Below are 22,496 nucleotides of genomic sequence, written 5' to 3'. Positions count from 1 at the left end.
CGGGGCTCTCACCCCTCGGAGCCTCAGCTCCCCGTCCCGGGACAGGTGGCCGAATGGCCACATGATAGGCTACTGCCACTCCTGCACCTCTCAGCACAGAGTGGCAGCTTGGAGGGCCTCTGCCGTCTGACCAGTCGCAGGCCTGCCCTGGCCTGAGGGCTCCGGGAGCCGGTCTGCCTTGTCCCCAGTGCCCAGCACAGAGCAGGCGGTCTGCGATCACGTGCTGAACGTAAGAACGAACGAACGAAACGAATGAACGAGCAAATGAACGATTGAGTCCCAGGGCACCGAGGTGGGTCATCTCTGAAAAACCGCACTGATGTTGACAGGACAGCAATACAACATAACGGGGGCGGGTGGGGGCGAGATGGCATCTGGCCGGGGAAACCGAGGCCCAGAGGGCGGGGGATGCGGCCGGCAGAGGAACGCACACAGGCGGGGTGCAGGACAAGCGGTGCCTCGGTGGAGTCTCGGGGGCCCTGCCTCGGGGTGGGGGGGCCCCGCCAAGGTCGCACGGGAGCCCGTGACACCGACATGGGGCCCGCGGTTACCACGTCCGGCTCTAGGATCACACACACTGGCTTTGGCACGTCCCCTGTTGTGTGCCCTCGGGCAGGGCACGTACCCTGAGGTTCACGCCCTTGTGTACAGAATTGGGGAGGCAGGGCAGTTCCCCACCGCTCCCGGTCTCTCTATAGCCACCTCTGCTGACCCGAAGGCTCTGAGGTAAGGAGCAGGTGCAGGCTCCCCCTTCCTGTGCAAGCCTCTCAGGGCACCCCTCCGTGCCCTCAACGCTTCCTTGCACGCTCAGGGATGCATGCGTGGACACCTCTCTCCCACCAACGACTAGCCTGTCTGTGCCACAGTCTCCCTACCTGTGACGGGGGGGCACTACCAACATCGACATCACGGGGTCGTGGGCAGGACTAACGGAGGGAAAAGAGCAGCGATCGATCGGTGCCTGGCTAGAACCCAGCCGACGGCGTGGAAACCGACATCTCTGCTACCGAAACTCACGTCACACGTGCTGATTTAACGTCTCGCTTTGCCATTAGGCCAGTGGGCGCCGATGGGGCGGGGACCGTCATCGGGCGGCCAGCTCACGGTGGGCGATCCACGGAGAGCTGTTAGGCAAACGCACGGGATGATGCGGCAGGTACAGTATCCACTCCCCACCCCACGTTGGAAAACGGCCCAGGGGATCCGCCGACCCCAGCGGGGTGAGGGAGGGGCGTACAAAGCGGGTCGGCGACTGGCTAACTCCACGGCCTTGGAGGTCACGTGACCGGAGGTCCCGGCTCTGCCGCCTAATGGCCCGGTGACCTCGGGTAAGTCACCTCAGCTCTCCGGGTCTCGGCTTCCTCGCCCGCCCACGGGGGATGAGAACGGAACCTGTCTCGCGGGGCGGCTGTGCGCATTAGCGAGTCTGTGCGTGAAGCCCCGCACGGTGCTCGGGGGCCACGACTGCTCTCGTGGGCCCTGGTGCATCTGGCTCAGGTCAGCCCCCGAGCGCCCCCCCCGCCCCCCCCCAAGAGGACGCGCGTTCCCACCAAACGACACCCAGCGACCCCCCGCCGGCCCTGCCTGCACGCAGAGCACCCTGCTTGCCGGGAACAGCTGCTGAAATCCCACTTCCCCGACATCAAAAGCCTCAGTGGGTTTTCACCAAACAAACATAATGCAGAACCGGAGAAAGGTGTAAAATAAATAAACAAAACAAGCTGTGCATTTTCTTTCAGCATTACAGCTGCACCCGAAGATAAACAAGAGAATGTCACCAAACATCAATACCCGAGAAATTAACTTGACAAAAAACTCAGCCGTCCCCCAACAACCCCCCAGTCCTGCCCCCCTCCCCGCCCCCCCTCCTCCAACCACCATTTTGCATTTCTGGAGTTCCCATCTAATGATTTTATTTTTCAATTAATTCCTTGACAGAATGCCAGCCCGCGTCTCTCTCCCGTCCCTGGCTGGCGCTGTCGCCCTGCGTGGAAGGCACAGGCAGGCAGAGACAGAGAGGCGCGAGCGGGTGGGCGGGGGGCGGGGGGGTGCGCTGCCGGGAGGACAAGAGAAAGCGCTTCCTGGGGTTTTGTTCCAGAGGCAGAGCGCTAAGGAAGGGCGAGCGGAGCGGGGCAGAAGGGAATTCTGAAAGGGACCGGAGAGGAGCAGGTGACGGCAGCCGGGGGAGGCCGGAGCCAGGCTGCCGGGATCGGAGCCCGCCGCCCCTGGCTGGGCCGCCTGGGGCAGGGAGCCTCACCTCTCTGTGCTGGGTCCCTACACCGACTGAACAGTACCCTGCTCGGGCAGAGCCTAGGGGTCTTAGATGGGCCAATGTGCTGAAGTCTTTACGGCAGCACCTGGCACGGCGTGAGCGCCCAGGAGAGGTTGGCTGATCTTATGGCTCATCAGTGGACGCAGTCGCTGGGCATTAACGAAGGCAGGCAGGCCACTTCCCTCCACTTGAAAATGGGGGCAGCACTACCAGCCCCGGACAAATGCAGTGGCCACCGTGGGTGTCCCATCCTGGTGGCCACCCAAGCATTAGCGGGCGGCTCCGCGACGTACACGTTAGTGGCTTTCCGTGGCCACGGGGGAATGTGCAACCCTGGCCTGGGACAGGCTGGGAGTGTTGGGGGGCATAAGCCTCCAGAGAAACCCTCCACCGGTGAGGCGTGTTAATGGGGACTTGGGGGACACGTGTCCCAGCTCCCTCGACTCCTGGGGGATAGCTTTGAGGTGTTCCACGCCGATCTGCCCACTGCTGGCTCACTGTGGCCCCTGGACGGGTTCCCTCCCTTCCTCCCCATCCCTCACCTCCTCCATGATCTGCTCTGGACCTAAACACACGTCTCCGGGTCGGCCTCTGGGGAACCCATGCCAGGACACCATGTCCACAGGTGACCAAATGGGAGGGAGCCTCAGGCCCCCGCAGAGCATCTGAAGTTGCGGACGTGATTCAAAGACTTAAACAGCTGGGGCGCCTGGGTGGCGCAGTCGGTTAAGCGTCCGACTTCAGCCAGGTCACGATCTCGCGGTCCGTGAGTTCGAGCCCCGCATTGGGCTCTGGGCTGATGGCTCGGAGCCTGGAGCCTGTTTCCGATTCTGTGTCTCCCTCTCTCTCTGCCCTCCCCCGTTCATGCTCTGTCTCTCTCTGTCCCAAAAATAAATAAAAACGTTGAAAAAAAAAAAAAAAGACTTAAACAGCTAGTGACTAACATAAGAACAAGTGGGGGGGGGGGTGTTCCACGAGAATCTCCATTTCCAGTTTTTCTGGGAATTGGCTGACCTGTGTCCCCACCTAAAATACCGTGTGCCAGGCCTGGCGCTGTGGATCCAGCCGTGAAGACAACTCTCAAGGATACTCTGAACCATCAGCCACGGTGGCCGCGTCGGAGCTCCAGGGTGGGCAGAGCCCAGGCACCTGAGAGCGAGCTGTGGGCTGCGAGACCGAGGATCTCTGCACTCCTTGGGCCTCACATCGTCGGAGCTCTGCAGGGAAGGGCAGGACGGGTCTGCAGGGAAGGGCAGGACGGCTCCCAAGCACCTGCGGGCTCTGGGCGGCAGGCTGGGTGAGCGAGCGGTGGGAGAAATCCCACCAGCTGCGTATTATTGTCCCGTTTGTCAGATGGGCAAGCGATGGCTCTAGGGAAGTCACCCGACCATACTGTCCCCTCGCCCCATCACACCAGTGGTGCCTAGGGGCCCGTGGCTCAGTGGCTGCCCTGCAGTGGAGAGGCCGGCACAGCCCTCCTTAGGGGAAGAGCTCACGACGGGGAAGGCGAGAAACAGACAGGGCCCCCACAGCCCCCACCCACCTGCAGCAGCAGCCTGCGCGAGGCCAGTGGTTCTCGACCCAGCTGCCCGAGAGAATGATCTAGAATCCACTCCAGACGCGACCCCACCCCCAGAGGTTGTGATGTGAACGGCCCGGGAAGGGTGCTGGTTATCGAGACTGCTGGTCACGGCCCTTATGAATCACCTCGGTACTCGGGGCTCCGGCTTGCTGTGAAGCGTGCAGCCTGGTGGGTGGCCCACGCACAAGGCCTGGATTATTGTGGATTTAGCCCGGGGTAGGGCTGGGGGGCCAGGCCAAGCCCGGGGGCTTTCGGGCCCAGGCCTGCATGTGTTTGCATTAGTTACGGAGGCTGGGGAGGCCAGCGCAGGCTGGGGAGGCCCGGGAGTGGCCAGGCGAGGGTGACTCCTGCCACTGGAACAAAGGAAGAGAAAGGGGACTAGTTGGAGGTCATCGTCTGCCCCCGTCTCAGGCCTGGAGGGATCTTCCCATTTCCAGCAGTTTGATGGGCATTAGCGTCCTGTCCCTTCCTCTTGGTGCAGCCCTGGGCTGGGAGTAGAGACCGGAAGGGAGGAAGTGTTATCGTCTCCTCAGGGGGCCAGGGCGGAAGGGAGTCTGCACCTGGCACCTTAAGTGGCCAGGCAGGAACGGCGGGGGGGACTATAGGGAGGGCCGAGGGCTGTGGCAACTCGGCCCAGCCGTCTATGGGCACGCAGGCCCAGGGTGGTCACACCCGATCTTTCCAGAGGCCAGGATCTCGGTCTTCAGGTCCAATCTTCTGATAGCAAAATAGTGGCAATTCGTTGAAAAAACAAAACCAAAGACACAAACCCCACCTGTCCATATTTTACGGACAGATCTGTGGCGGAGGTCCGGGGCTGGCTCACCTGTGTGGCCTCTGACTTACTGTCTCTCCCCTCTCGGTCTCCAGAACCCTGTCAGCTTTACTTGTGGCCGCACAGCCGTAACAAAAACCTCCCCGTCTGTCTGTTCGTCTTGGGTTTCTCTGGCCTGGGCCAACCTACAATTCAGAAACAAAATCGGCCACCCCCTGCTGCCAGCCACAACCCTGGAGGGCTGTCCACCCTCCTCCTGCCCCTATTTCCAGCACTCCGGTCCCCAGGTCCCTGAACCCCTGTCCAATCCGGGCCCGGCTCCTTCCCCTCCCAAGTCGCTCTGAAATTCTCCTTCTGTCAGTTTAATTCTGTGATCGATGAGGAAGAGCAGGAGAAATGGCCCGGCACAGCTGGTTTCCCCGTTAGCCCTAGCAGGGATTCCTGGCCTCGCTGGCGACGGCTGAGTGAAATGTTTGCGGAGCGCAGAGAACACAAGTCAATAACAATTTAGCTGGATTGGGAGCAAGTACCTTCCCCGCACGGACAGCCGCTCCCGGGGGAAGGGAAAGAGAGTGTGCAAGATATTGCTGAAGCACTTGGAAATATTTCCAAAACACCGCGCGAAGAGGCTCGGGGCGTGGGGCAAGGAAGGAGGGAAGGGGCGGCGGCAGAGGAGGAGGTGACCTACAGACGCCCGCTCTGGGCCCCTCCAGCCTCCCCAGCACCTCCGCAGGGAGAAGCTTTCGGCTTGCTGAACGTTGATCCCCCTCCCCGCCCCCCACCGTCATTTGCACCCTTGCGGGCAGCCGCCCCTTCGAGCCACCTGGCCAACCAGCTCCCGCTTCTCTAGATTCTCGGTGTGCGCCAGCTGGGATGGCTGGGGGCATGTGTCCGAAGAGCTGGGGCCCCGGCTGATTTCACCTTCTCTCCTGGTGCCACCCACCCTGCCATGGCTGGGAGCCGGTGCAAGAATAAAACACGCCACGCCGGCCACGGAACGCCATGTGCTTCCGAGAGGCGGAATTGGGAGCGGCGGCCTTCCTTCTGGGGCGACCGGGACCGGCCTTCGATGCCTCTGGAGGAAGGGCCGTGGAAGCGAAGCCTTGGGGAGGGAACGAGAGGCACCCGAATGGAGGAATGAAAAGGAGGCCAGGGGAGCTTACGGGAACCCTCGGTCTCTGGGGAGCTGGAAAGAGCCACACAGCAAAGGGATATTTTGAATAATAAATTCTGTGACTTCACATACTTGCTTGAACTTTCCCGACTGTGGTTTTTAAAGCCTGATGATTATGTTTTCACGGCCAAGATCAAGAAGGCCTATTTGCAAGGGCTGGCGTGGGGATAACGGGCTCTCCTGGTCCCCGGTCTTTTGAAAATGTGTCGTCCTGTGAATGATTAAGTTATGGAAGGGGGGTGGTGGTGAACTGTCGCAGGCTTTAAATATCATCTGTATGCTGATGACTTCCAAATTTATATCTCGGCCCAGACTTTGCCCCTGAGCTCCGAACTCATAGATCTATCTGCTTGACATCCCACGGGGAGTCCTAATAGGTGTCTCAAACCCCCTGTGCCCCCTCCCCAGCCCCCACCTGCTTTTCCCAGCTTCCTGGGCCTCATCACCATGAGGCAACGCCACCCTCTGAGTGCACGCTGGCCTTAATTTCCCCCATGCCTTCCAGAAGCAAATTAGGCTGGCTCTCCCTTTATCACATAGGCTCAATTCACCTGCATCTCTCCATCCCTACGGTCTCTGTCCCCACCCAGGCCCCTGCCCCACTTGCCCCTACCTCCAATCTTGCCCTTCTATAACACATGCCTCGTGTAACGGCACGGAAGAGGTCTGACGGTGTCAGCACTCCTCTCTTCTTAAACCTCTGAGAGACTTCCTGCTTTACGTTGAATGAAAAGCCAGGTTCCCTGCCAGGCCCCACAAGGAGCCCTGCTGGCCCCTCTCCAGCTTTGTTTCCTAGCATTCTGCAACCTGGAACCATCCTCTAGCCACAGTGGCCTACTATGACCATGCTCCTACCCCAGGGACTTTGCACCTGTGGGCCCCCGTGCCTGGAATGTTTTTTCCTCGCATCTTTGGCTGACTGGCTTCCTTCTTCCCATCTCAAAAGCACTGACTCCTTGGAAACACTCTTTCCAACCACAGTACTTGAAATCGCTCCACTCCTCCCCACCCCTGAGGAGTGTATTGTTACCCTTTCTAATTTCCTCCGTAGGGCTTGCTGTCACCCCAACTTCGTTGGTATTTACTTTCTCCTTTCTGTCATCTGTCTCTCCCGCCTCAAATATCAGCTCCATGAGGGCAGGGGCCTTCTCTTTTGTTCACTGCTTTGTCCTCAGTGCTGAGTAAGGGCCTGAGCATTAGATGGTCAATGCGGAATTGAGCGAGTGAGTGAATGAATGGAGTAAATGGGGAGCAGAGCAATGGGGCTTCCTTTCCAGGGGAAGCTGGAGTTCTTAAGCAGAGCACTCCAGCTGGGGGTGGGGGATGAGGGTGTGGCTGTGATGCTTCTGGAACTTCTGGAAGGCAAGGCATCACGAACACCCTTTCCCCGGCGAGGAGCCCTCCCGAGAAAAGAGGAGTCGTGGTGGAATTAGCCACCCGTGGCTTTTAGGTAAATTAAGGGCAGCCATGTCACAAGCCCCAAGGCCTATGAACTTCTTCTGCAAGCGGGGACACGTGAATAGTTCTGGTCTCTGTTGCAGCCAGTCTGCTCCTCCTTTGCAGTGTGAGGATGCAGCCGTGAGTACCCTGGGAACAAATGGACGCGGCCGTGTGCCAAAAACGCTTTATTTGCGAAACAGGCCGCAGGCTGGAAGTGGGCTGTAGTTTGCAGCCGCTGCCCTACCCGGACTGGGAGACCGGCTCCGATAAAGGGGGGATAAACCTGGGATTTATTAGGGGCTTCTGTGGCTACAGGGCGTGGTGAAATAGGCTTATCTGTTCTGCAGTGTGCAAAGCTGTGTGCCCTCCGGCAGTTCACTAGACCTCTCTGGGTCGCAGTCTGCACCTCGGAAAGATGAGAACGGCCCAAAGGGGACTGCGCGCCCGAAACCCCTTAGCAGTGCTCCCCGCCCGGAGTGAGTCCTCCGCCGGCTCTCTCCCCTCCTCTTCTCTTGCACCTGACTTGGTCGTTACTAAGAAGCCGCATGGCTGCCTCCTTCAGAGCGGTGGGGTGTCGAGGTTCAAGGTGGGGAAGAGCTGGCTTCAGGCTAAGCGGGGCTCGGGTGCTGGCTGCACACCTGGCCACCGTCCGTCCAGCCTTCCTGTGCCTGGGCTTCCCTCCCACGGGGTGACAGTGAAGAGGAACCGAGTGGCCTCCTGCACGGGGCCGAGTGCCTACTAGATGCTCGGTTAGGAGGGGCCGTTCACTGCTCATTCATGCACCCCACGGACAGTTACGGAGCGCCCCCTCCGTGCCAGATGCAGGGCCAAGGCAGGCGATGCGGAGAGGGCCCTGAGCCTGGGGATGGAGCCTCTCGGGGAGAAAACACATCGGACAATTGCACACGTGAACACAAAGCGGCAGGAAGGCGAGGTGAGGGGCGGGATGGGGGAATTGAGAAGATAAGGGGCATCGCGTCCAGGGGAATTTCAGACGCTCTGGTGGAGACCTGAGGGCGACGGGGGGTGGGGGTCAGGCTGCCAGGGCGAGGGCACCAGCAGTCAGGCTCCTTCCCTGCCTGGTCCCCCGGCTGCAGGGGGGGCGGGGGCAGCATGTGCTAAGGGCGAGTGACCCACCCGGACAGGCACCCGTCTGCACCCGGAGACGGCAGATCTCCCACCCCGGCCGGGCCGGGCTCGGGTGGGCGGGCGGGGGGCGGCACGGCTGCCAGCCGCTTGCCATGCCGATCATGTCTGCGCTCCCGGCTCCGGAGGTGAAAGGTGCAGCCGCTAACCACAGCCCATCAGTCCTCCCAGCTGGAATAAGGCAACGGCGGGAAGAGGAGCCACTACTCCCAGCCCAATAAAAGCCTGTTTGCCCGGGCCTCCCTGGCTGCGCGGGCTCCGAAACAGAGGGTTCTGCGGGCGGATTGCTTCTCTACCATTATATTCTCTCGGTGCCGCTCGCGGGTACCGCGGCCTGCCGAGGCCCTGAAAGCTTCTCGATGCCTCGACCCTGCTGGTTTGTAACACGCTCGGGAAGAAAAGGGCACAGCCAGTGGCCGACTTTCCTCCTCCTTCCCTCCTCGCGCTCTCTTTTCACCCTCCCACGTGCAAAGCGCGGAAGAATGGCACTTCACCTACTGGGGGGTGGGGGGGGGCTGCTGCGAGGTGGAGAGGGGAGAGCTGGTTCTGGGCCGGGAGGGGAGGCAGGGGCAGGGCAGGGGCGAGGGGGAGGGCGGCTCTGTGCAGAAGGGCCGTCTCGCTATTCCCTCCCAAAGCACCTCCCTCTGGCGTCAAGGCCTTTGCAGACTCAGGGCAACTTTTCCGAGGCCTTTCAAAGACCTGCCCTTCGCTGCTCAATCCGATGGGTATTTGGTAGGTGCCACCTGGGCACTGAAAACAGGACACCCGGCTGTCTTACAGGGACCTCGGAGAGGACATAGGCTTCCACGTGGTGGGGAAGCTGGGGGTTTAAAACCAGCTGCCAATATAGGGGCCTAGGCAAGCGGCGAGCACCAGATCGGGCACCGAGCACGTTCAGATCCCACAGCTGCAGTGGAAGGCAAGGCGTTACGAACACCCTTTCCCCTGGTGAGGAGCCCTCCTCCTCCTCTCGCTCCTCCTCCTCTCCCTCCTTGCCTCCCTCCTCTTCCTCCTCCCCCTCTTCCTCTCCCTCCTCCCCTCTTCTCCCCTCCCTCCTCCTCCTCTCCCTCCTCCCTTCCCTCCTCCTCCTCTCCCTCCTTGCCTCCCTCATCCTCCTCCCTCCTCTTCCTCCTCCCCCCTCCTCCTCTGCTTCCTCCCCCCTCCCTTCCTCTTCTCCCCTCTCTCCTCCTCCCCTCCCTCCTCCTCCTCGATGCTACTGGGCAAATGCCCTGTCCTGAGTGCTGCCCACGTGGTGGGCATACTCCCTCTCTCTGTCACACACATGTGCCCACGCGCACACGCTCGGTATCGCCCAGGCTTATAAAAACCGGGGCTCTTCTTCTCTATTCTCTCCTCCCGTGGCCGGGCCTGACTGCAGCGTAAGGTCAACGAGGTGCTCCTGGCGGCGCAGAGAGGGGAGACATTTGTCACACGCTCACCTGTGCCAGGGGCCCCTCCAGGCACGTTGCAGGCGTCAACTCCCTCGGCCCAAATGAGGTGGGCACCCTAGTCCCATTGTACAGATGACAAAGCTGAGGCCCGAGGGTCTTGCCTGAGCTCCCAGAGCAGGGATGGGGACGCGGCCCGGAGTAAACGGAAGGGAGCACACCTGCTGACGGGAAGACGCCCGACTCGGCCGCTAGCCACGGGGTGCCCCTTGGGCAAGTTACCTGCCCTCTCCGTGCCTCAGTTTCCTCACGTGCAAAACAGAAGGTAACGACAGTATTGAGCTCCTAGGATTCGGCAGGATTAATACCTGTGAATAATCCCGCAGGTAGCTCCTGGCAGGGAGTGAGACTCAACAGATGAAAGTTGTTACCGCGGTAATAATAATCATTAGCGCCATCTAACCTGAACCGCGCATGGAGCTGTCCGCCTTGACCTAGGCTCATCGGGGACTCGTGGCTGGAGAGGGGGCCGGCTGCAAGGGCTGGGAAGCTCTCGGTTCGCCAGCAGGCTGTGTGCCTGGCCTGGCTGAATGGCTGAGACGCCTGCCTGTCGTTCCCTGGGCCACATTCCACAGGGAGCCCTTTGTCGACGCCTCGGGGCTCGGGCTGGGCAAACGGGGCCGGGGCCTCCACCTGAGGTCTGTGTGCCTTCCTGGCAGAGCTCGGCGCGGAGGGAGGAAACTGGGCATGGGTGCCACCTGCCCTTGGAGTCTGCCAGGGCCCTAGGAGCGCCGAACAAGGCAGATTTCGACATAATGAGCTGGGTACTTTTCGCCACAGGGAAGGGGCAGAGCGGGGAACAGGGTCCAGCCAGGAGAGCAGGAGGCCAGCAGCCCTATTCTGAACGCTCAGGGGGTTCCTGAAGAGATCGGGCGGACAATGGGGTGGGCGGGTGAGAGGGACGCACGACTCCAGAGCACCTGTTCTGCCCACACTTGTCTACCCCCCTTTCCCAGGGTCCAGCTAGCTCAGGAAGGATTGATGGAGCCATCAGCCCGGGTACGGGGCGCTTCGGCCTGACTGTGTGAGTTTGAGCCCGGCTTCCCCCGTTTACTGCCTGCGTGACCCCGGGCAAGTTACTTCATCTCGTCCCTTACTCTGTAAAGTGGGCAGACAAGCGGCCTCTGCCTCCCGGGAGTGTGGCTGAAGAAACCCAAAAGGGAAGCTCCCGCTGCTTTTGTTACTCGTGCATCATCTTCACAACAATTTTAGGAGCGACGTCTTTGTCGGCCCGGTTTGTTTGTTTGTAAAAGGGGAAACGGAAGCCCACAGGGCACAGGGACTCCTCCCTGGACACCCAGCCGGGAAGCAGCAGAATCTGGGTCCCGTTGGTGACAAGGTCAATGCTCCTTCTCCTTAAAGCCAACCTTTTAGGGACCAGGACCTTACAGAAAATCGGACAACAGATCCTCTTGCCAAAGGGGTGTGGGCGCACGTGCACGCCCCCCGGGGGACGTTTCTGGGTGTTCACGGCCCCTCTGAGGCCAGCCCTAGACTAGGATCCACGAAGACAAGGTTTCATGGATCCTAGGGTACAAATCCCTGTCTCTTATCTTGCTGTGTTCTGGAGAGCTTTCTTTTGTTCTAAGAGGATTATCATGTGTTTCTTTGGGAAAGAGTGCTGTGAAACACGACTGGGAATTACTCTCAGGCTCTCTGTCCCCCAAACTCGCAGCCTGCCTTCCTGTCGCCTCTTCACGACCCAGACAGGTGAGGCCAGTGTGGAGGGTTGCCACGTGGCCGCGAGAGACCCTTCCAGACCGACACTCCCGCCCCTCACCCCAGCCGCACGCCCTGGTGTTTGTGGGCACCACACGTATTCTCTGGTGCCGCCAGATCCATTCTCTGTCCTGGCCCTCTGGCTTTACAAAGGGAATGGGCCAATGGGAGACCCCAGGGAGAGTAGAGGTGGGAAGAAGAGGGGCCGCAGGCATTTCCCACCCCAGCTCCCCACCTGCTTTGTTCTCTGGCACTGGCTGTGTCCCTCTACACTAGGGGACTAGGTGGCTGTCTGCATCGTTTCCTCCCTCTGCCCCTGCAGGCCCTGGGGATGGGACGACGGGGGAGTGGCAGGTGTGTGGGGTGGGGGGAGTTGCTCACCTCTGGCCCCTGCCCACACCTCCGCATTACAGGCTCTTCCTGCCAATCCTTGGGGTCAATTCGGTTCCCCGGTGGGACCCTGCCCGTCTACCCTTAGTGCTGGGCGGGGGGCTGGTAGCACTGACTTGCACATGCTCGGTTAGCTCAGAGTCGATGACCCCTTCCGGAACCTGCGAGGACAGTGTTCCTCCAGGAACAAAGGGGGTCTAAACACAGAGCTTGGCTGACCTTCAAAACTGACCTCAGGGGCCTCGTATCACCTTTGCGCTTGAGCCCCCTCACCTGTAAGTGGGGACACTGTGCCACGCACCCCACACGGCTTTCTATGAGGATGCACTGCGTCAACACCAAAGGGCCTTATGCCATTTTCCATCACGATCTATTACTCACCCCCTCCATTTCTGGAAGGGACCCTGGAGATTCTACGTTCAGGGTCTGGACGAGTCCGGACGAAGGCAGCCGTGCAGTAAATGCTCACACACCCCACATCTAACAAAGGCCCCAAGCTTCTGGAAAACGACGTTGGCTAGTATCGGGCAGCACGGGACAGCCGGGCGGGGTGGGAGGCTCCACAGCCGGCCTGCTGTTCAAACCGGCCACTCTCCAGCTGCATGACCACGGGCGATGCCTCAGTTTCCCTGTCTGCAAAACGGAGCTAGCAGGGCCTCGAGCGGCTGCAGCTCCGGGAGGAAACACGAGGCCACGCAGGTCACAGACTGAGGGCGGGCCCCCTGGCGCAGAGCGAGTCCTTCATAAACGGCAGGGGTCACGTGTCACCCCGATGCTGGCTTGGTCTCAGTTCTCCCATCCGTAAAACGGGGCGAATCGTGCCCATCTCGTGGGGTTGTTGGGGAACTGATGGCAAGAATCGTACGAACCAGCTGCAGCCTCCCACTGCTGCCAGGACCGCACCTGCCCCTGTGCGGGCCGCGGGGGCAGCCGATACTCGGAGACGGCAGATCCCGCAGAAACGCTTGTGGCCGAGGCTTTCCGCTGGGGTGAGGCAATAATGCTGTCTTCGGAACTCAATTTATTGAAGGGGGCTTCTCTCCCACGCAGGGCAGAACTGCTGAGCCTGCACTCTGCCGGCCCTGGGGACGGGCGGCGGGGAGGACCGGGGAGAGTCCCTTACACAAACATTTGCCGACGGGTGCATTTGGGCCTGTCAATGGCTGTCGATAAGGACGGGTTCCCTTTCTGCGCGTCAGGATTTGGGGCCTTATTGAGTCGTAAGCTGGGGACTGTGTGCTCAGCCCTGATCCCTCCAGCTGCTCGTTCGCCCCTGCTCGTATATTCCCCAGCCTCAGACTGAGGGCCCGGCACACAGCGTGCCCAGCAACGGGGGCCCAGCCACGAACCCGAGGACCCAGTCTGCATGCCAGGGAAGGCATCAGTCCGGTGAGGATAAAAACCAAAAGAAAGAAACTATTTCATGGCAGGGAAAGAGAGGAACAGAGGGAGGAGCCATGACTGATACCTGAGAAGGAGGCAGACGGAGGGAGGGCTTCCCGGAGGAGGTGTCATTTGAGCTGGGCCTTAATGGCTGAATAGGCACCCCTGATTCAAAACCACTGGAGGGCCAGGCATCGTGAGCAGAGGGGAGAACACACGGGAAGTCACAGAACACCATGTGGCGTGTGGGGAGGGTCGGTGGGCCGGGAAAAGGCCACCGGAGCAGGCAGGGGAGTGTTCTGAAGGGTCTGGCAGCCTGGGCTTCAGTCCCAGCTCGGAGTTCTTAGCACACTTGACCGGGCTATAGTCTCGCATCCCCGAAACGCTGCTTGGGAGCCCCGCTTGCTAGCCCAGAGCAAGACAGGTGAGGCCCAACCGGAAAACAAGGCCCTGTATGGGCCACCTCCTCCCTGGGTTCTCCTAAGCTGAGCATGACTTTGTTCTGGCTCCAGGCTCCGTCCCTACATGGACGAGCGGGGGAAGGGTGGGCTGTGTAGCCAATACCCCCCCAGACTGCCCCCAGGTGACACCGCCGGGCAGCAGGGATGGGTGAGGGGGGCAGTGGCAGGCGCTCGGGCGAACTGGTCCATCCAGGAAAGTCCCCGAAAGCCATGAACCTGCCGGTTGTCCCTGGGACCTCTGGGCAGAAGAAGGCAGGCAGCAGCCGGGGCGGGGGCCACGGGGGAGGCCACGGAGCCCCTTCGCCAAGCCCAGCTCTCCCAGGCCGGCGGGAGGAAGGGACGCGTTCCCAGCTCGCTGAGGCTGCTTCCTGGACACCCATCACTGACCCACCAGGATCCTAAGGTACGAGGCTCGCAGCTGCCCTTTTACGGCCTGGCCTTGAACGCACTTCTGAGACGGTGGGAGAGGAAGGAGACGGGATGCGGGCTCAAAGGTCCCTTGACCGTCCGAGCGTGGGGGTGTGCACTGGTGGGGGGGATGGTTGGGGACCGGGGGATGGCCCGGTTCTTGGGGCTTTCCCTCATCCCCTCCTGACTCCCCAGCAACCTGCTGGAGAAGGTGAGGCCCCTTGTGAGCCAGCCCCCCACGCTCTTCACCTCATCTGTTCCGAACACGCTGGCCCTCCCCGTTTCTCCATGTGCCAAGCTCAAGGTCCCCGCTGCTCAGGCAGCCCTTTTGTGGGCACGAATGTCACCTCTGCAGGAGGCCTTTCCAGACCACCTGCTCAAGCAAGGTGCCGGCCTCTTCCGCTCGGACCCACGGCCCGGCTAGGCCACAGCCACATCACTAACCCCAGGACACAACCGGTGAGTAGTTTTGGGGGACGGACCGAGCGATCGGCGAGGACGCGTGATGCCACAAAGGTGTGTGAGCGGTGGCGTCACGACCTGGGACCATCAGGCCCCTGGCAGAGAGTACACGGCTCTCAAACCAAGTAACTGAGCAGAGTCGGGCTAAAAGGCGGCAGGGGGTAGGGGCTTCACGGGAGGGACCCCCCCAGGCTGGCGGCCGGGACGCGGACAGAAAGTGCCAGGCAGAGAGGGCTATAGATGGGGGGCAGTGCCAGCCGGTCAGCCCGCAGAAACCCGGCAAGAGGGAAGGCGGATGGGGATGATGGGACCGGGAGGTGATAAACGCCCTGACCCCAGTCTCTTCCTCTCCCCAGTTTCCTGCCAGGCCTCTCGATGACCCAGCCCAACCGGAAGCCGAAGGGCACGGAGACCAGCGACGCTGTCCACACGGGTTGGCCTCCTGGTGCAGAATGAGGACAGGAGGCCGGGCAGCAGCTCGGGGGATAGCTGGGGGGGGCGCCCAGCACGCACTGGGAGGGAGAAGGGGTACCCTGCCACGCGCGGCCCGGCCCGTCCCGTCCCGGCCAGGGCGAGGGCAGTCCCCTCGGGAGCCCCGGCGCGCTTACCGTGGAAACGCTCGGCCGTCTTCCGCCTCAGGGCTGGCAGGCTCACTTCGGAATCGGCCCACTCCAGCACCAGCCTCCGGCCGTACAGGTGGGTGCTGTGGCACAGGGCGTGGAAGGCTCTCTGGGGCGGGGGGGGGGGGGGGCAAGAGCAGGAAACGGAAGCGTGAGTTAGCTGAGACCCACCCGCCGACGCCCCATCCCGCCCCCCTCTTGCCTGCCACCGCCTCAAGCTCCAAGGTCAGGTTCTGGCCCTTGTGACACCTGCTCTCTGGCCAGGGTGTGGGAGCTCTTGGCCACTTGATTCGATTAGTGGGTTACGTTCCCAGGGAGAGAGCTGCAAGTGACCGTGCCGTCGATATATCTGCCGTCCGGGCCTGTAATTGGCGCCTGGGCCGGCGCCTTCTTCTTTCCCGTGCCGTGTCCTGCCTGGGGAGGGCCACCCCATTAGCTGGCTCGCCTCCCACCAGGCCGTCAGGGGCACCGCACGAGACAGCCGAGCCCTGCCTGGCTATGGTGACAGCCAGGCAGGCCCCTCACCGTCGCCTGGTGGCTCTGTCCTTCGCTAACCCCGCGGATTCTGTCCCCACCTCTCTCTGCTGCCCTTGGCCAGGCCCTCGGGCCCTCAGATGGCCTCCGCCCTCTCGGGCGCCGGCTCCTTCTCCCGGCTCGGCAGCCCCTTCCTCCTCCCAGCCTTCCCCCGACTTCTGGTGTTTGTGCTTTATTGAGATACGATATCCACACGTCACCCATCTGAAGCATACGGCGCTGGGTCTCAACAGATTCAGACTTGTGCGGCCGTCACCACGCCAGCCTCACAAGGTTCTCCACCCTCGGCCTTCCGAAGGAAACCCCACCCTCGTGAGCGGCCATGCCACCCCTCGCCCCGGCCCCCAGCAAGCACCAGTCTGCTCTCCGGCTCTTTGGATCCGCCTGTTCTGGGCGGATACAGACGGAACCACGCAGTACTGGTGAGTTCCGTCCTAAATGGCACCGGGGCCCAAGCTAAGTGGAGCCTCGCGGGTGGTGGGGGGCGGGGGGGGGGCTCTTCCTGAAGCACTCCTGTGGTACATGAGAGGCCACGCGCTTGGCCTCTGGAGCCACCTTGCCCGGGCAGGTGGGCACGCTTCCAGAGACTGGGCGCGTTGATGAATCTCACCGGCCTCGGTTTTCAAATCCATGAAGCAGGAATGTCAACGGCGTGCCAATCTAAGGGTTCTAGAGGAGGCGAGGAGGAGTTAACACGGAAGGTACTTCGAACGGCGTGGGGGCACACAGTCAGTGCTCAAGAGATGCTAGCTCTCCTCGTGGGGGTGCCGTTAACTGCAGGCTTATCGCACCTGCAATTGCCTTCTCTCAGCAGAGGGGCCTCGGGTCAGCAGTGGGTGCACGTCGGCCCCGGAAGCCACGGTGGCTAACGGTGGGCACCTTCGTCCCTGCTTCTGGGCTGTGGCAGCACCACGAGGCACCAGGAGGGGCCGTGGGGCCCGTCCCTCTTGCTTCCTCCGTGCTGCGGGGAGGCAGCGTGTGACCGGGAGGGCTCTGCTCCGGAACCGGTCCAGACTCGGGCCCTCAGCTGCAGCGCGACTCTTACCGGCTGGACCACGTTCTCCCAGAAGACAGCGGTCGGCATCCAACCCTGGGGCCTCAGGTCGTGACCTTGTTTGGAGATCGGGTCTTTGCAGATGTAGTCAAGTTAAGACGAGCGCACACTGGAGAGGACGAGCCCTTTAACCTACCCTGACTGTGTCCTCGGAAGAGACGGCCGCGTGGAGACACGGAGACGCACGGTAAGCGCCCCGCGGGGACAGAGGCCGCCGAATGCCGCTGTCGCCGAAGCCAGGGGAGAGCGGTGGGGAACAGACCTCCCTCAAGAGGGACCACACACTCTTGGCCCCTCGAGTCTGGGGACTTCTGGCTTTGAGAATCGGGAGCCGAGAAATTTCGGTCGGTTGTGTTTCCGCGGTACTTTGCGACGGCAGCCGCGGGGACCTCGGGTGAGCCGAGTGCCCCACGATAGCCTCAGTCTCCTCATCTGGACAACGGGGCGGGCGGGGGGGGGATGTGTGGGATTACCACGCAGCAAGCCCGTGGGTGGCACACAGCTGATCACCCCCGCACGACCCACCTTGAGAAGCGTGACCGGGAGGCGGATGGGACACGCATCTTTTTAAAACGAGACACGTGGCCGGATTAAGCAAAAAACACTTTGTTCTCAGATCCGCCTTTCCGAGAAGGGCCAGGTGCAGGCAACTTTTCCTCCCCCCCCCCCTTTTTTTTTCACTTTAATTTAAAAAAACTCTTTCTGACTGCCAGCGGAGCCTCTGCGTTTTTTTCCATGCGGATATAAAAATGCATCTGGACTCCGAGCCGAAATGGCCCATTCAGAGCTTTAAAACACACGCGTGCTCAGCTGGCGCGGCAGAGAAACAGCCTGACTGGGGGAGCCGGGGGTTTGAAGACGGGGGAGAGGAGTCAGTCGGGAGTCTGGTGTGGCGGGTACTCCGGCCCGGCGCCGGGGTCCCTGAGGAGCTGCGGTCCCGGGGACACGGGCGGGAGGGAGCGGCCACGAGGCAGCATCTGGTGGAAGCCGGGAGCCGCGGCGAGGACAGGGGAGCAGAGCCCGGGAGGCGGGCCCAGGCGAGAGGCCCTGACCTTGGCCTCCCTCCCTCCGTGCGGCCATCAGCCTGGCGTTTCCTTCCTGCCCCTGGAGCCCCGTTCCTGTGCCACACAGAGCCCGGAGAGGTCTCCACTCGCCACAGGAGTTGCTAAGAACTCCCTCTCCTGGCCTCCCTCCGACATCAACCCTTCCAAATGCTCATCTCCTCTTTAGAAGGGCTTCTGACGGCAGGAGGGGAGGTGGCACAGCCACTGAGATGGGGGGCTCTGGGCCCGGGCGACTTTGGTTCAAATCCCTGCCGCGCCACTTACGAGCGAGCTGTGTGAGCTGGGGCAGGCCGCTTAACGTCCCTGGGACGCATTTCCTCGAGAGGCGGCAGCAAAGAACGGATAGGAGTCCGTGGACTGTGAAGTCTAGCACTTACAGCACCACCGTGGGCTGTCGTTCCTATTAAGGCTGCCCTCGGTTCCCCTGAGGCCACCAAAGAGCAGGAATAACATCTAGCGGGTGCGTTTGGCGTCGGGAGTGCAGTGGGTGGTTCCCCCAAAACAGCAGGACCACCCTCCCGAGTTCCAGTCCCTTCTGGTCAATAGGAGACCAGGCCGCTTTCCTCAGTGCCCGCTGCGTTGGTGGTGACAGCGACTCGAGGCTAAGATCGGCCTTGGACAGTCAGTCCGGGCCTCACGGGGCTTTCAGGTGAGCGCAGGGGAAGGCGCTGAGGAACGCGGAAGGTTCCAGGCACAGCAGAAGGGAACTGCGGCCCTGGCCTCTCTGGCCTCGGCCTGCCAGCAGCTTCCTCGCTGGCCTGTGTGCCTCCTGAGACCCACGCTGCCTTCCCCGTGAGAGTTCTGAACCTCGGCTGTGGTTCTGAACCTCAGGGCCTTGTCCATCCTGGGGCGCCCAGGGGTCAGTGCGGTGAGGGTGTCTCGGGAGGAAGCGGGGAGTTACATGTTCCTGGCCGTGTGCTTCTCTCCAAATCCAGTTTCTTTCTGCTGCCTGTTTCCTTGCCTTGGGAGGAAAGGGCCGCCTTCGTCCCATGGATTATGGATCCCCTGGGTTAGAACTCGGAGCCCGTGACCACAACCTACTCATCAGAACGAACATTACTCTCCCGTTTCAACGAAAGGAACACAGAGGCACGGGCCGAGGTCTGCGTGCGCGTCAACCGCCTTCTTGTTTTCCTTTCAGACTCCGTGCACTCCGTCCCTGGGCCTTTGTAGCAACACCCGCCCTGGCCTCGGAAGAGCTCCCTCATCACAGCCGCCTCGGTGGCGGCCCAGCACAGGCCCCGCTCGCCTCACACAGACTGCCACCGGGCACCCTCCCCACGCCCTGCACACGCGGCTTCCATTGCGGCACCTGCCCCGTTAACGTGTGCCGGCCTCCGCGGCTCAGCCTTGAACCTTAGAGGCAAGGCCTCTCTCCCTGCTGCCCCTAGTACAGTGCTCGGGGCAAAGTGTGCTCAGGAGATCGAGTAGCTCCCCCTTCTCCACAGGGGATACGTTCTAGGACCCCAGTGGGTGCCCGAACCCACAGACGGTACCAAACCCCATCTACGCTGTACTTTTCCTGCACACACACACCTGTGGTGAAGTTTAACTTCTAAATCAGGCATGTGATGCGGCGTGAGGCCACACGGCCCAAGGAGGAGGGCCATCTGCTTCCGGGCCACGGTTGATCGTGGGTAACGAACCACAGAAAAGGAAACCGTGGATGGGGTGGTGGGCTGCTGTATTCACAGAGCTGTATTCAAGTTGGTCCTGGCTAGAGACGGCGGGCTGGCTTAAATAACCCGCCGTGGTCCCTCCACGTCCCTACGATACAGACCACGAAGACGCAGGAGCGAGGAGTATGTCGTCTCCGGCTGCCACGTGCACGGGACGGCCCGCCTTGCGGTTAGGACGAGACCTGGCGCGGACACGCTCTTGGGTCTGGCAACGGGGAGGGGAAGGCCTGCTCCTGACGTGTATGACTCTGGGGCCCTCGGGGACGGGAGCAGGTGCCCAAGCCACCAGGACCCGGGAGACCGCAGATCACCCGCTCGGCTCACAGTGCAACTCTAAGGGTGCGTTCACTTGTCCGGGAGCAGAATGCCATAGAAGGGGGGGCCTCTGGCCTCCGGAGCCACTTCCTGCCATCCTCTGTGGCAACAGGGCTGGCCGCTCCTACTCCTCTATCGGCCCCCACTCTCCGTGCTTTTGCAGGCCACTCCCACGGACCGCGTAACTCGGGCTCTCGCCCTCTGGCTTCCGCATAGGTGATGCCCGGAGTCCTGGAGGGAGGGAGGAAGGGGGTAGGGGTGCCGTTCCCCTGCCCCCTCCCGCCAGGACTACAGCTCCTGCCAGTGGCCCCTCCCCTCTCACCGGTCCCCCAGCCCCACTTATTCCTCCATAAATCTCTCCTAGACCATCGGGGGTGGGGTGTCTGCCGACCCGGGGGGCTGCCCGAAGTGCCTCTGCCTCGACCCAGGGCAGACGGGCTTCGCGCTCCAGACAGCAGGTCTCAGGGCCTGGCCCCGCTCCGAGAGTTGAGGCCCACTGAGGAGAGCTCGGGCAGGGCCGGCTGGGGTGCGGGCTGGGGTGCGGGCTGGCTCCCACCGTCATCTGGTCCCTGGCTCGGCTGTCCCAGAATCACGCCCCTTTGATCTCTGACCCGAGCCACCAACTGTGGCTCCCGAGAGCCCTAGCCTCCACCGCCTCTTCTGCGTCCCCCCGGGAGGAAATCTGCGAGGACGGAGCGGGGAGTGACTGTGACCAGGCCTGGCAGCCATCTTTCCAGAACAGGGAAGACGCTGGAAGGCTGCCAGCGCGGCGCTGGCCTGACCTTTCTGCAGCTCTCCCTGGAGACACAACTCCTCTTGGCGGCAACAAAAGTCCACGCGATGCCCTTGGTGGAGCTGCCGTCCCAAGGGCGGTGGCTCCCGGGCCAGGCTGAGGATGGGACTCCTGTCTTCGTAAGTCCAGGCACTCGTCGGCCCCTCCTGCCCCGTGTCTCGCAGAGGGGGGGAGGGCTGCAGCAGGCGTCAGATCCACCTGAGCACGGACAATGCCAGCCTGCGCCAGGCCATCTGTGCCCCCAATGCCTGGAGTAAGCATGACCTGAGCCAGCCAAGAATGACCACGTGTGCCCGGGGGCACGGGACTGAGCGGAGGGAACGGAGGCCCGGGGCCCTGGCTGGGGCTGGTGGGGGCCAGGCTCCTCCCGTCGGCCGAGACGGCTGAAAACCGGGGGCTGTGCTTCTGGGAGGAGGGCCTGCCGCGCCGGGATGTTCGCTGTCTCTCGGTGCAGCGTCCTGTGCTCTGAGGCACAGAACCGTCCCGTCCCTGCCTTACGGCTCCCACAATCCCAGAAGCAAGCTCTCAGGAGGTCGTGCCAGCTGCTTCGGGCCTCCACGGGGGAGGAGTGGGGTGGCAGCCGGGCCCGGGAGGAGTACTGGGTGGTCGGCCGCGGCCCCCCCGCCGCAGCACCTCGGGTCATTTCCAGTTAAGATACCATGGAGCTGAGGACGAGTTTCTAAGAGAAACACCCGGGGCCCCAGTTCTGGGCGGTTGTGCCTCCATCTCTCAGACAAATAGATGTGTCTCCTTCCTTTCCTGCCTTCATCCACTCAGCTCCTCCCAATTCCAGTCGACAGTCCCCGGAGGACCCGCCAGGAACCAACGCTACGCAAGGGGACCCAGAGGTGAGGCACCACCTCTGCCCTCTGGAGGGGCGAAAGAGCCACCAGGAAAGATCCAATGCCGCCAGGTCGCCGAGGGTCAGAAACGGTAAGGCGAGGGGGCGGCGTGGCCTGGTAACGGCCCTGGGCTCCAAGTGGGGCCCTGCTGCTTTCTGGCTTTGTGACTGGACGAGGAACTTCTTTGGGTCTCTACTCTGTCAGCTGCAAAATGGGGGCACTTGGACCTCCCGCGGCTGCCGAGAGGAGTAAGTAGGACAGCAGCTATTCACCGACCCCAGCGCCCGGGGCACGGGAAGGGCCTGGGTCCTGGTCCTCGCACCTGCTGTTGCCATCGGCAGTGAAGTCACCAGAGGAGCTCCTGGAGGGGAGAAAGGTGTCCCACTCAGCCGGGCTCGTCACCTTTCCCTGGTAATGTGTTCCGAGCGCCTGGTGACTCTGACGTGAGGACACCAGCACCCTAGGTCTTCTCGTGTGGGCAGAGGCCCGGAGGGAGGGACAGGCTGAGCGAGGGGCACCGCATGGCACTGCTTATGCCCTGGTGACGACGAAGGATGCACACCTGCTAGTCTGAGGAGAGTGTGGCTTGCCCCCACCCCCCCGGCTTCTCAGCCCAGAAATGTGTTGGCTGAGCCTGAATCCCGGCCTTGAAATGCAAGGCTCAGGATTCAAATACACTTTTTTTTCCCCCCACTCCTGGGCCCCAACGATGGGAACTAGGAAAACCTTGCTAACAAAACGCAGGAAAGAACCTGCATGCACGTGAGTATGTGTGCGTAGCACGCATGCCCGAACAGAAAGGCGGGGACCAAAGCCTGGCTCCCTAACGTTTCTGGAGACGAGCAACCTCTACCAGGCTTCAGACCGGAGCAGCCCCACCCCACGGGGCTCGAGCACACCCGGCGGCCGCCCCTTCTTTGGCGCTGTGTGCCACA

General features: G+C 62.0%; 1 protein-coding gene across 3 annotated transcripts in view; it reads right to left on the bottom strand.

The window, feature by feature from the left end:
• RBM19 (RNA binding motif protein 19) overlaps positions 1-22,496 on the bottom strand; it is a 153,041-nt gene that overhangs the window by 29,538 nt on the left and 101,007 nt on the right. For all 3 annotated transcript variants that reach the window (XM_030336074.1, XM_030336075.1, XM_030336076.1), the window contains exon 23: positions 15,269-15,389. In XM_030336074.1, coding sequence (XP_030191934.1) covers positions 15,269-15,389 — 121 coding nt within the window. The remainder of the gene's footprint in view (positions 1-15,268; positions 15,390-22,496) is intronic.

The sequence above is a fragment of the Lynx canadensis genome, chromosome D3 (assembly GCF_007474595.2).
Source record: "Lynx canadensis isolate LIC74 chromosome D3, mLynCan4.pri.v2, whole genome shotgun sequence".
NCBI classification, from domain to species: Eukaryota; Metazoa; Chordata; class Mammalia; order Carnivora; family Felidae; genus Lynx; species Lynx canadensis.
This window is presented reverse-complemented; position numbering and strand designations above follow the sequence as displayed.